The sequence below is a fragment of the Gastrolobium bilobum genome, unplaced genomic scaffold (assembly GCF_033153095.1).
Source record: "Gastrolobium bilobum isolate Gb01-03AN ecotype WA unplaced genomic scaffold, APGP_CSIRO_Gbil_v1 utg26535, whole genome shotgun sequence".
Classification (NCBI taxonomy): Eukaryota; Viridiplantae; Streptophyta; class Magnoliopsida; order Fabales; family Fabaceae; genus Gastrolobium; species Gastrolobium bilobum.
In genome coordinates this window covers 47,743-61,946 of record NW_026895910.1, presented here as the reverse complement: position 1 = coordinate 61,946, position 14,204 = coordinate 47,743, and the positions used below count along the sequence as shown (strand labels likewise).

The 14,204-nt window shown below is 35.8% G+C and overlaps 1 protein-coding gene across 1 annotated transcript; it reads left to right on the top strand.

Annotated features, from left to right (window-relative positions):
* The first annotated feature begins 8,369 nt into the window (after positions 1-8,369).
* Positions 8,370-9,518, top strand: LOC133296789 (uncharacterized). Its single transcript, XM_061495845.1, has 3 exons — positions 8,370-8,656; positions 8,792-9,083; positions 9,300-9,518. The coding sequence occupies exons 1-3, from the start codon at positions 8,370-8,372 to the stop codon at positions 9,516-9,518; spliced, it is 798 nt and encodes a 265-aa protein (XP_061351829.1).
* Positions 9,519-14,204: the final 4,686 nt, after the last annotated feature.

The window sequence follows — 14,204 nt, the reverse complement described above, 5'->3', positions numbered from 1 at the left end:
ATGATCTTGCAAAATCTTCCCCTTATTGGTGCCCTTAATTGTGTTCACACAATAAATGTATTTATTGTCTCATGCTTCTTTTGAAGACAAATCTATTTATGTTTCATTATACAATACATAGTGAGAAAATTTGTTTTCATTGCGCCACGATTATGATTTTTAAACCGAGTTTGACATTCAGAGTTGTTCAATATTTTCATGATTTAAATTACGAAAAATAACAATGATTTGGTGCTTTATTTCATAATTGAAAGCAATGTTTTCATTGCCACATGCATGTGTTCCAAACAAATTTTATTATGGCATAATTGATTTGTGAAAGTTGCAATTAGAAGTTGGATTGGATTGTTGGGCACAAGCTACGCTAAACTGAAAAGTTAAAAGCTAGCAATAGTAGTTTGAAACTTTGATTCTGTGAATATCATGCGAAAGGTAAAGTGTTGTGTTAAAGGAATTGGCTTGCTTGATATAACATTTATCATATTTTGCATCAAATAGTGATATTCAATCTTATTTTAGATTATTGTAAAATGTTGTATTTTGAGCCTGTAATGCATGCTCTAATATTTTGTTTTGAAATTTATATGCTTCCACTTGAATTATTTGAGTGCAAAATTTTGTTGAAAATGCTATTATCTTTGATTTATTATCAGTAGAGATATTGCACTTTCTTGTGGATTGGATTGTGGTTTTGGGCAAGAGAAAATTAATTTCGGTGTGAGAGTTTTCATGAATTAGTATGGGTAATTGTCACCAAAGTGGGATTACTTATACTGGTTTGTGAAAATTTCTTTGTAAAATTTGAGAAATGATTTTGGTTATTTCATGTAATTACCTGCCCAAAGGGGGTAATTGTGTGCTATAACTGTGAACTTATTTGGGATGATGTTAATGGAGGTGCATTGGTCTAGGTGATCTGTCTGCCCAAAGGGGACACATCTCTGAAGCCAATGTATGCTCATTGAGAAAACTTTTTCTTGAGGTTATAGATGAAGTTATTGGAGGCTCATTGGTCTGGGAATCTATCTGCCCAAAGGGGATAGATTTTCAAACCCAGTGTTGTGCTCATTGATTAACTCATCTGAGGTTCTGACCTTGGTTTATACCTTGGTTGGTGCATTCTGCCCAAAGGGGAATGTACTATTATGTTGGCCTTGTTATGACAACCTGTTGTACTAAATGATTAACTCATCCAGAGCAACTTTTTCTTGAGGTTATAGATGAAGTTATTGGAGGCTCATTGGTCTAGGAATCTATCTGCCCAAAGGGGATAGATCTTCAAACCCAGTGTTGTGCTCATTGATTAACTCATCTGAGGTTCTGACCTTGGTTTAACCTTGGTTAGTGCATTCTGCCCAAAGAAGAATGTACCATTATGTTGGTCTCATTATAATATTTTGATTAAATTGAATGTGTATATTATCCTTTAGTTAATTCTAGTGCATACCTGTTTATCCTTAATAATGAATTTATATGTTAGTTCCTTTAAATAGATTTGAAAACATGTTTGATTCATTTTGAAATTAATATTTTGAAATATTTATTTTAAATTTTTTATATACATAGATATTTATTTGGAGTTATTTGCTCTCGTTCATACTTAATTTTATGAGCTCTTATTCATGTTTGATTCTGTGAAAAATATTTATGATTTTTTTTAATTTTGATTAATGAAAATTATTATAGATTATGGTGATTATAATGTTAATATTTACTCTCCCAATTTTAGCGTAGATTTTATGTACTTTGTCAATTAAGTTTGATTAGTAACCTAAGATATATAATTGTTGATATTGGGAATTGAAATTTGTGACAGAAATTGCAGTTTAGTAAATGCAATATAAATTTGGAAAATATATGCTATAAGATTTTTCATATTATTTAGGTATAATTGTTGAGAATGTTATTATTGAATCGTCAGAATTCTTTGTTAAATACAAATTATTGTTTGCAATTATCTGCTCAAAGGAAGTTATTGTATGCATTAATTTTGAAATTTGTATTGAGTTAAAATTTCAAATAATGTGAGGTAATTGTATATTATATACTCTGCTAAAAGGAATGTTTATAATATGTTAATTATTTTGTTAAAATTCTTTGATTGCCCATAATTAATACAATTGCATTTAATGGAATAAATGTACTTTTGATATGAACGATAACAATGCCATAATGGAATTGTTGATTGGATTGAATTATGAATAATGGGGATGAGATATGGATTCTTATTTTTTATGAATTTTGATCTTGACAGGGCATTGTGTTTTAGCCTATAATTAATGTGGAGAACATACTCGATGTGTTTTTTTAGTGGGAGAGATATGATTAATTTTGTATGATCTTGAAGTTATTGTCGAGTCAGTTGGAGATAATTGCTTAGTTTTTAATGTCAAGATATGAGTTTATTTTGAAATGAATTTTCTATAAGGCCTCTTTGAGAATGATTTTGAATTCTATATCCTTTTTTAAATCAATATAGATTTTATTTTACATTAATGGTGATTTGATGAGGCAGTGACTTTCTCGAGCTATTAATGGTGATTTGATGAGTCAGTGGGAGAAAAATTCCTCTTCTTGTATTGTATGTAAATCACTTAGTTCTTGAGAATATTGACTGATTCTATAAGAATTTAGGCCAATGATAAATACATGTGAAGAATATGGGCATTGTGAATTCCCTGATTTAGTTGATTAGTGGGAGTTTGAATCATTTATTATTTTCTTTTCATGTTGAACAATTTATTTTAAATATAATTGATGTTTATTTAAGAGATAAATTTTATTTTGCACAATTGATAAGGATTTGAGATTTATTGTTGCATATATTGAACATGTGTATTTATTTTTATCAATTGTGATATATATTGGAACTCAGTGTCGTAGGGACCACCATGCCTGTGGTTGACACTATATTGGAGTTTGAGGCATGATAATAATATTTTGGAACTCAGTGTCGTTGGGACCACCATGCCTGTGGTTGACACTATATTGGAGTTTGAGGCATGATAATGAGATTTTGGAACTCAGTGTCGTCAGGACCACCATGCCTGTGGTTGACACTATATTGGAGTTTGAGGCATGATAATGAGATTTTGGAACTCAGTGTCGTCAGGACCACCATGCCTGTGGTTGACACTATATTGGAGTTTGAGGCATGATAATGAGATTTTGGAACTCAGTGTCGTCAGGACCACCATGCCTATGGTTGACACTATATTGGAGTTTGAGGCATGATAATAAGATTTTGGAACTCAGTGTCGTTGGAACTATCATGTCTGTGGTTGACACTATATGGGAGTTTGAGACATAATGGTGTTTTAGGACTACAGCGCCCGTGGTCGACACCATTGTTTATTGAATGATGGTTTTTTGATAAACCATGGAATTTCTCTGGCTTTAAGGCATTTGAGACAAATTTGAGGACTGACAGAGAAAATAGCAGTTTGGCTGTTATTGGATCATATTGGCATGCTATTTTCTTGCTACACTCCACACTAATGACTAGTCGACGGAGTCAAGTAACATTTGTGACCATGGAAGGTCTTATATCGGTAAGGGTATAATCACCGCCTGATTCAATGTTATTTGATTTTAGTTGGATGGAGTCATATTCAGATATCGCACCTTGGATCATGTGTTTTCTTAAAATGTGGCCACATTATAAGAATTAGTCCTTAGCTCGAGAGTCATTTTCAAATAACTTGTTTTCCTTTTCTCTTTTTAAATTAAAATTTTACAATTGATTTTGCCCAAGTGGGAGAATGTAGAATGTAAGAAATTTTTATAATAATTGTGGGCTTTAATCAATTGTAGTTTTTCTTGTTTTAATAAAAACAGGCTAAGTCATGATCCATATACGGGTGCAGTATAAAGCCCAGTTAATTAGTGATCCTTTTGTTTGGGCTTGGATATCTGTAAACTGATTAGTGTGGGTAACAGTGTAGGCCTAACCCATAGGTCTATGATGGGAAGGGGACTAGGGTTAATAAATTGGCTAGGTCCCCTCTGCATTCACAATGTGTTAGAAAATCGTCACTCCACAACTCGCCCCATCGACGGTTGTAATCAGGGAGTGGTGTGAATTGCAGAGGAAGATCCTGGTCTTTCTATTGCAGGATCATCAGAGGAAACAAGAAGCCTTCAAGAAATCAAGAATGATGTCTTCAACAAGTAAGTCTGAATCTTTTGGTGTTCTAATTTCATATAATCCTATTTTGAAATTTCTTACACCAACAACCCAAATGACAGAGCAGTCGATGATAACCCCACCGCAGCTAAAACATGCGACGTTCGATGAGTTGCCTCCGTCAAAATTTAGTTTGATCCAGTATAAAGGTGGAAAAGACCATAAAATTAACCTCCCTAAACGAGCCCTAGGTTATAGTCCAGTAGTAGTTAGCATGTCTCTAGCCTGAAGGATGATATCGCGATACCTCGTTGCCTCATTAACTAAGCTCTAAGTAGTTTGAAATGCTTCAAAGACCATTGTGTTCCTAGATCGCCAGACAAACTAGGTGGTGATGCAAAAAAAGGAAAGACTAGTTCGGGTCGCTACCCCAACTCCTTTTGCTTTCTACTTTGCCAACAACCAATCCTGGAGATTTAGGTTTAAAAAGTTATCCCAGCAGTTGCGGCTAACAATCATCCGCCACTTCTCCAAGGAACCACAAAGTCCCTTACCGCATACAGGTTGGTCTCACTAGTTAGTTGACATCTAAGACTCGCCTCCAAGGATGCCATGTTGCGCTAGAATTGTCTGGCATTGGTCATGAGCTCCCCATCAACAACCATAGGAAGGTGAGAATTCTTTACAGCCCCTCCCGTCTCCAATCCTGATCCCATTTGAGGTTAGCATCTAGATTGCAATTATTAGACAACAGCCTATAAGTTGACTTTACCAAAAAAATTCGACCAGGCGTCTCTGCCCAAGTTACGCGATCATGATATTCCAGTTGAAAAAAGGGTATAATATTTGCAATCCAGGCTGCAATGTGGCCAGCGATGAGGTGTTGAAAGGATTCCCAGATCCAAAAGCTAGAGTAATTGACGTACTCTGAAGCAAGTCGATTAACAACCTCAAAAGGGACCATTGACGTGGCATAATAAAGGAGGGGGTTTAGTAGCCAAAGATTAATCTAGAAGCAGGTATTCCTTCCATCCCCTAATAAGATGCTAAGGTGATCTATAATCATTTGTCAACAATGGACAATCCTTTCCCAAAGATTCAAGTTATTCCTTGGAGCTTGGATAAAGGGCAACATCCCTACTCCCACATTATACTTACTTCCAAGCACCCTAACCCGTAAGGCTTTGAGTTTGGTAAGTATACTATGACCTATCTTTATAATGAAGGCAATATTCATGTATTTCATTCTCCTTACGCCCAGTCTTCCCTGGTATTTCGTCAAGCAAACCTGACTATAAGCTACAAGATGGGAATGCTTTCACGGGTTAGAGGAACCCCACACAAAGCTTCGAATTTGTCTTTCAATATGTGCACAAATTCTCTATGGCAAGACACCTGCTTGCACCGGCTACAATGAGGTAACCGTGAGGACTGCTTTGGAGAAAGTAACTCTACCACCTAATGACAAGCTGCATGGTTCCACGAATCAAGCTTAGAGTGAAGGAGATCCAAGATATGCCTAAAAGTGCCACGTCTTACCCATTTGTGGTGTAAAAGAATTCCTAGGTAGCAACCTAGATTACGGGTAGTGATAAGTCTCCAATTTACTATGTATTAAGGGTCAACATGAGCATGAAGTTGATTTAAAAGTAATTAAAAGTTATGAGAATTATAATTAAATTGTTATTTTATTTTCAATAATATTCTCATATGATTTCTTATATTTTGCAGTAAATTTTAACTCAATAAAGAGATAAATTGGAGATATCAAGTAGAGTTGCTTTGGATTTCTGAATCGTTCAAGATCTTATCAAATCTTCGTTTGAATAATTTTAAGGAAAACTTTCCATTAAATAAAAAGGGGAAGATTTGAAGGATTGGATCAAACATATGATTAGAGATTCTAGTGAAGATTCCATTGAAGATATTATGAAAATTAAAAGATATGATTTCATCCCTATAAAAAGGCATCTCTTGGAAACACAAAGGCACAATTTGACAGAGGCAAGCACATTCTGAGGAAGGAAGAGAACACCAGAGTCGAGAGGTGGAGATTTCAGAGAAAGAGGAGCTTGAGGAGACTGAGCAATATTGATTCTTCTTCTTCTTCTTCTTTATGATTTCTTTTTCTTTCTTTGTTTTGTTTAAGCTAGCTATGTCTGGCTAGTTTTTTTAGTAGTTAGGAATATGGATCCAGCGTGAATCCTTGTTTTGGTTTAATTCTTTTCATTAATAAACTGTCTCAAATTATTTGTGTTTACCTTAATTTGCATGTTTAAATTCTTGTATGATCTGACCAATTACATAGGGATAAAGAGGATTAGGGTTCACAATAGACATATTGAGATCTTGATCTAGACAGGAGTAGAACACCAATTCTTGCATGATCTAGACATAGGCTTGTAGGAATTGCAAACTTTTATAATTCATCGCGCTTAAGGCTTAATCTAAAAGGAATTTCTAAGACATTAGGATTTAACCAATTAATTTCTAGATAATGAATTGTTTGAAATAATTGAGATAGAATGTTATTGAATTATAATTAAACCAATTAAGGGGGATCAGAGGTGAAGTAAACCTAACTGCATTTTTATTTTTGATTTTAAAACTCAATGTTTATTTCAAATTATCTTTTTAATTAATTTCTTTTACAGTCATTTATATTTAATTTTTAATTAAAGATTGGTTACTTGCGAATTTACTTTTGAATTGTCTAACTTAGATAAAAACGGTGAAACTATTGCTTGAAATTAGTCCTCGTGGGAATGATATTTTTACTTAATCACTTTATTACTTGTACGACCGGTATACTTGTCGTGTTCGCAACAAGTTTTTGGCGCCATTGCCGGGGACTAAAAATCTACAATAGTAGTATATGTGGTGTTCAAGATTAGACTTTTATTTTTTTTTACCCTTACTGATTTTTTAAAAATTCTGGTTTATGCGAGGTACAGTTGATCCAAACGACTTGCTCTACCAACCAGAAATTGAAAAGATAACAAGGAAGAACAGAATGATAACTAAGGAGCGAAAAGAAAAAGAAAGAGTGAACCGATCACTCTTCTAAGAAGGAACATCAACTATGGCTGAAGAAATACCTCATGAGGATACCATGGAGAAATTCCTCAACCCATCATTTGCACCTGTCTCTTCTGCAATCATCATTCCTCCAATCCAGGCCAACAACTTTAAAGTTCATCCGGCCTTCTTGCAGATGTTCTAGAACAATCAATTTTCAGGGGAGGACGACTATGATCTCAATCTTCATGTGTCGGGATTTTTGGAACTATGTCCGCTTAACAAGCATAATGGAGTTAGCATTGATGTTATTCGTCTGATTCTTTTTCCTTTTACATTGAAAGGAAAAGCAAAAGCATGGTTAAGGAATAAACCGGAAGGGAGCATCACTTCATGGGATGACTTGGTGGTTAAATTTAGAAAGAAGTTCTTTACTCTTTCTAAATTCATGCAGAAGAAACGAGAGATTGATCATTTCTCTCAACATAATGATGAATTGTTTGGTGCGGCTTGTAGGAGATTCAAAGGCTTATTGACCGCTTTTCCACAATATGCTCTTCAAGCAGGAGATAAAGTGAGGCTCTTCTACCATGGTATATGCTTTGCTGATAGAAAATTCCTGAATACGACTACTAATGGATCATTAGTTAACAAAGCTTCAGTTGCATCTCTATAACTCATTGAAGAATTAGCTGCTGAGGAGAATGAGGATGTACTTAGCTCAAAAAGAGGCATTTTGCAAGTGGATAGACTTGACATCTTAATGACTGGTCCACAGAGTTTCCAGAAACAGATGGAATCTCTGACAAAGATAGTTGCTAAGAATCAAATCTTTGCCATCAATGCTGAGGAACCAGTAGTATGTGACATATGTGCTAAAGGACATTTGACTGCGAGCTGCCCGTTAGCTCAACCTTCAGAAGTCAATTATATGGGAACCCCGCAAAGGAACGACTACCAAGGCAACAACAACACGGGTTGGAGGAATAACTCAGGTCTCTCTTACAATACACAACCACAACAACCTGTTCCATCTAGCTCAATTTCAGCTTTGGAGAAATTGGCGGAGACCATGGCTTCAACCATCAACGCTTTTATTCAAGAGACAAGGTCGAACTTCAAGACTCAAAAGGCATCGATCAAGAATCAGGAGGCTTCAATCTGAAATCTTGAAACTCAAATTGGACAGCTGGCCAAGCAATTGAATGAAAGAACTCCTGGGACAATGCCTAGTGACACTGTAGTTAATCCAAGAGAGTATTGTAGTGCAATCACCACTCGAAGTGGGAAGGTGATTGAACCTCAAGATAAGCCAACCAAGGTAGACAAAGAAGTGCTAAAGGAGGAAGAGACAAAAGAAGAGGATACTAAGAAAGAAGAGACTCCTAATTATGATGATGTAACCTACTTTGGAGGAGCGATTAATCGTAATAAGAAAACTACAAAGAAACTTCCATCAGGATTCAGTCAACCAGATCCTTATGCAAAAGCTCCATACCCTCTTCTGCAAAAGTAAGATAAAGAGAAGCAACAATACTCAAAATTTATGGAGATGTTTAAAAAGCTGCAAATTAACATTCCATTCTCCAAAGCTTTGGAGAACATGCCTTTTTATGCAAAATTCATGATGAGTCTCTTGTCAAATAGGCATAAGCTTAGACGGATGGAAACAATAGCTTTAACTGAGGAGAGTAGTGTTGTGATAAAAAAAGGGTTGCCATCTAAAGTCAAAGACCCAGGGAGATTCAGTATCCCTGTTATTGGGAATGTCAAAGTTGGAAGAGCTCTTTGTGATCTAGGAGCCAGCGTTAACTTCATGCCTCTTTCTTTTGCACAATCTTTAGGGATTACAGAGTTGAAATCTACCTTGATGTCTCTCCAGTTTGCTGATAGATCCATCAAAAGGTCGGAAGGAGTGCTAGAAGATGTCCTTGTAAAGGTAAATGATTATATATATTCAGCTAATTTTGTTGTGCTTAACATGGAGGAAGATGACAACATGCCTCTCATCTTGGGGAGACCATTCTTAGCAACTGCTAGGACACTGATTGATGTGGAGCAAGGATAGATGATCTTTAGAGTTAATGGTGCTGAATTCAAAATGAATGTTTTTGAGGCCATGAAGCATCCTGAAGATAAAGAAGATTGTTTCTAGATCGATGTAATAGAAGAAACAGTTTCAGAGAAGATCCTTGAAGAAGCAAATCCTCCCACTGTTGAAGATCAGTTTGCAGACATTTTGCACTCCTCAGAGCTACTGAAAGATGATCAACTAACTGAGGTAGTTAAAGCCATCTATTCAACTGAAGTTTCAAATGCACAGAAAGAAAAGCTAGTTGAATTGATCAGGAAACCTAAAGGTCAAGTTTACTGATTTGTTGAAAAAAATGTTGAGGAAATAAACAAGAAGAAAACCCATCAAAAGTATAAGGAAGGCAAGCCAAAAGTTAAGATGGAAAAACCCAGGAGCAAGGAAAAGCATGTGAAAACTAAATTTTGAGCTCTTGAGACAACTTCTTCTCATTCATCTGCGCAGGAGTATTATGGAAGGACACAATATTGGATCAAGAAGACTGGTTCATCAATGATATCGTGCTTCCAACCACCATAATCATGAGGGGTATGCGAGGCTCATGACGTAAAATAAGCGCTAATTGGGAGGCAATCCAAAAAGTTTTCCAATTTTAAAATTTAATTTAATTTTTAATTTTTTTAATTTTTTAATTTTTTTTAATTTTTTAATTTGGTTAAGAGATGGTGTATTTTAATTTAAGAATGTGGTTGTAAAAATTTCAGGTGAATGAAAAATTTGTGAGAAAAGCAAAGGAGTGTCATTAGGGCACCAGGGACTCATACGCCACATTGGCGTATCGAAACGCCAAAATCTTGTGCTTGCCGTGCGTAAACCATCATCGTCCGCCCTCGTACTCCAAATTGACGTATCAAAACGCCACTGGGAGTGGTTTCTGACTATAGTCTATAAGTTAACAAAGGACAAATTCGCGTATCAAGTGGGGTTTGTTAAATCTTGTATTGAGTTCTTTCTTGTTTTATTTTATTATTTTGTTTAGAAACTTTCCTCTACCAAACCATCTTCTTCCTCCATCGTTCCCCAAACCATAGACACAGCACCACTCTTCCTCATCTTCAACAAGCAAACCATTGGACCACCACTTCCACCCAAACCCTCCTCTTCCATAACCGCACGACCACCAAGGTCTGGTGACAACCACCACCAACAACCCTCACCGTCTTCAACCACTTCTTCACACTGGTGACCACCACCAGCCACAACCGCACAACTAACCACCACCGAGAACCGCCGGCACCAACAGCCTTCACCTCCTCCATTGTTCAACCACTGCCCAGCCAAATACCCCACAAAACCGGCGAACCACCGTCATCAGCCCACCATCACCGCCCCACACAACCCCAGCTATACCCATCTCCGCTAGCCACCATCATCCTCCTTCCCCCTCCCATCTTCATCTCCACTGCCGGTGACCGCACAACTCCAGCCACCATTATCCCTCAACACCTCACAAACCCAATCACCGCCCCACGATACTAACCACCCATCTACATAATCCATATCCAAACCTCACTACCAAAGTCTACACACACCACATCATATTTTTTTTTTTATTATGGAAAACTTTTGGAGAATACATGGTTCTTATTTGATTCTGATTGTAAAATCTTATTTTATTTATCAGAATACCATTTGAAGTTTTATTGAATAGTGGTGTTAGTTTTGTTTATATATGAGTTACTTGGAAGTCCATATGGTGTTGACGCGTTCTTTATGAATGGACATAGTTGTGCTTTAGATGGTAAAGGCTGCCATTGTATTTAAGATATTTAATTTGCGTTACATGTTCTTATATTATTGGTTGCCATTATACTTCGATGGTTACTACCATCCACGTGCTTTTAAATGCATCTAATGGTTATTAGGAATGCATGAAATCAAGTAAATTGATAATGGACTTGTGTGGTATTTTGTTGATTTTCTTGTTTACTTATTCAACAGTACTTAATTTGTATCTCCTAATTACCATTGGACCGATATACTCAGCAACCAAATAGTATAAGTTCAAATTGTTCACAGTAAATCTGAGAATTGGTTGGTATGCCTGTGATATTTACATGTTAAATTTTTTATGTCATTGGAATTTTTCTGATTTTCAGAGTACAACTACAAGGCAAAAGAAGTCAAAGGCAACAATAGATGATACTACCACTGATGAGAGACTTCTGACTGAGCATCACATATTTTCTGATGTCACCATCTCTTTTTTATTTTCTTGATTTTATTTATTTTATTTTATTTTATTTTTCTTTTACTATGCAGATATATACTCTTATTTTGATAATTCTTGTACATATTCTCATGTTATCAATATCTTGTTTTGATCTAGATGTGTATTCTTAGTTCGCACAATCCTTTGGTTTAATATTATTGCTGGGGACAACAATGTTTTAAATTTGGGAATTGGGTGCATATTATGCTTGTACTGATGAATACAGAGAGAGGAATAGATATGCTCAACAGGAATTTTCAAATTCAGGGGAGATATCTCAAACCTTTTGAATTTTTATTTTATTTTTTTTAGTTGTATGTTTTCTATTCTATTGGTATTGGTGTCTCTGATTATTTTTCCAAAGTAGCATGACCTGAATTAGTTAATAAATATGAATAAACTCTAGGAGGCACAAGTGAAACTGTGAGAATTCAAAATAATTTTTCTGTCATGACATTGCATTAAATATTATCTAGAGAATATGACTGCTCTTTTGTGTGATTTTCTTTTTGAGAATTTTTAGATAAAGCTTTGATGTGAAAATTAGGAATTAGATTCTAGCTTTACACCACAGCCTGTGAGATTTGATCATATACAATAATTATTTTTTGGAGAGACCTCACTGTAGTGGTACTCTAGAACTTGATATGTTTCTTTGTGATGCATGATAAATTGAAATGATAAATGCATTTTTTTCTTGTTAACCACTTGGCCAAATAGCCCACCTGAAAAGAATTTTTTTTTCATTGGTAGCCCCTTTGAGCCTTAGACTGATTTTGTTCAAATTCCTATAAATTACTTAGCTTATATTCCTGTTGACTCACCCTTGAATGAGATTGAAATACTAATCAAAGAAAATTTAAGGTGAAGTTCTCCGGCTTTTCGACCATATTGCTCCTCATTAATTAATTAATAATCAAATTGCCCCTCATCAGAACTATCCACCAACCTGCCCCTTTTTAATCGACTAACTTGAAGTTTTAGTCAATTAAATCGTCAAAATTCAGAAATTGCAGTGACACGAAATTTAGTCGATTAAAAATCCCTCTTGATCGATTAAATTTTGAGATTTTTAATCGACTACAACAATTATTTAGTCGATTAAATGTCGGCAGAAACCCCATAATTTGCAAGTTCTCGGACTCATTTCGAATATTATCGTTGTGTAAACCAAAATATCTCTTGTTTTTCATGTGTAATCCTTGCAATCCCATTGTATTTTATCCCACCGTCCCTAAAGCCTTAATATTGTGAAATCATTGTTACTGCACAACTCCAAACCCCTAAAATTCGAACCCAAACCCCCAATTTCAGAATCCTACTCCCAAATTCGTGTGAAAGATGAGCACAAGTCCAAACATGTATGTAATAATGATCTACTATGATGGAAAGCATTATGAAGGCTCCAACGATGTTCAATTTGAAGGAAAAACGAAAATGTTGAAAATCAAACGGGGCACTACATACAATGAGCTAAAGGGGAGAATTCACCAAAAATTGGGTCTGCAAGGTAGCCAATGCATTCAGCGGATGATCGCCAGGGTAGAGTCTACAGTTGGTAAGGATGCTATATACTACATTGGTAACGATATATGTGATGATGAAGATGTGGAATATGTCATAGATGCAATTGTTGACCCAAAAGTTTCAAAATTTTATTGAGATATATGTTGAATTAGATTGTGGTCAATCTTCATCTGCACCCATGCATACAAGAAGTGAACCATATTTTGGTCAAGAAGACAGAGTCGTCGATTTATCTGCACCTGCACTTGTCATAAGTCAGATAATGTAACACCCCGTGTTAACCCGGTTTGTTAACATGTCATCGTATTAAGCCACGCTTAATTAAAAATGCGGAATATTCTTTTTCTTTTCAATTATGACGTCATTATCCTTACCAAGTTGAATTACTTAATTCATTTCCAAAACATTGTCTGTATGTAAATGCAAAAGACAGACATCTATATTGAATAACCTCATAACATAATTAAGATCATTAATTGAGTCTCTAGTCACGACACTACAACATGTAAGCTGGACAACCCTAATAGTTTATACAACCCAAATCTAATCAACAACATAATCAAATGTGGCATGGACAATCCCCATGCTCACTAATTAAGGCAACAAGGCCCAACAACAGTCTCAACAATAATAGCATAATCATAAAGATAACATAACAACATCCAGCATATAATCATAACAGCAGACATCTAACTCAGCTCCGGCCTCCTGCCGCTAGAGGTCTCAACCCCCGCATTACCTGAACCTGAAATATGCGCCCCAAACGTCGGGTGAGATCTCTAAAAAGAAATCTCAGTAAGACAAGGGGTCCTCAAGGATCTTCCACCCCAAGCTCACTTATATGTGCAATATAAGTTCTAAAGCAGTTTACACAATATATATAAGTTCCAAAGTCAGTGTAATGCACAGATCACCATGTCATGCGTGTCAATATAATCTACTGGCCAGAGAAATGCAGGATATACGTCTATCTCCAACAAATAGTGCAAGACGCTACTTGCATTCACCCCAGTCTCACCATTTTGTATGACGCTACATACTCAGGATTACTGTCAAAGTGGAACAACATATGCATATTATAAGGCCCTTACACATAACAGTTCAAAAGCATTCCAATCATCAAAGCATGAAAACACATCATGCATATAAACCGTTCCCCCACGTGGTATGGTGGAACTAACAATGGCCAAACCGAGGACACGAAAGCTTACCTTGCAAGCTAACTATCC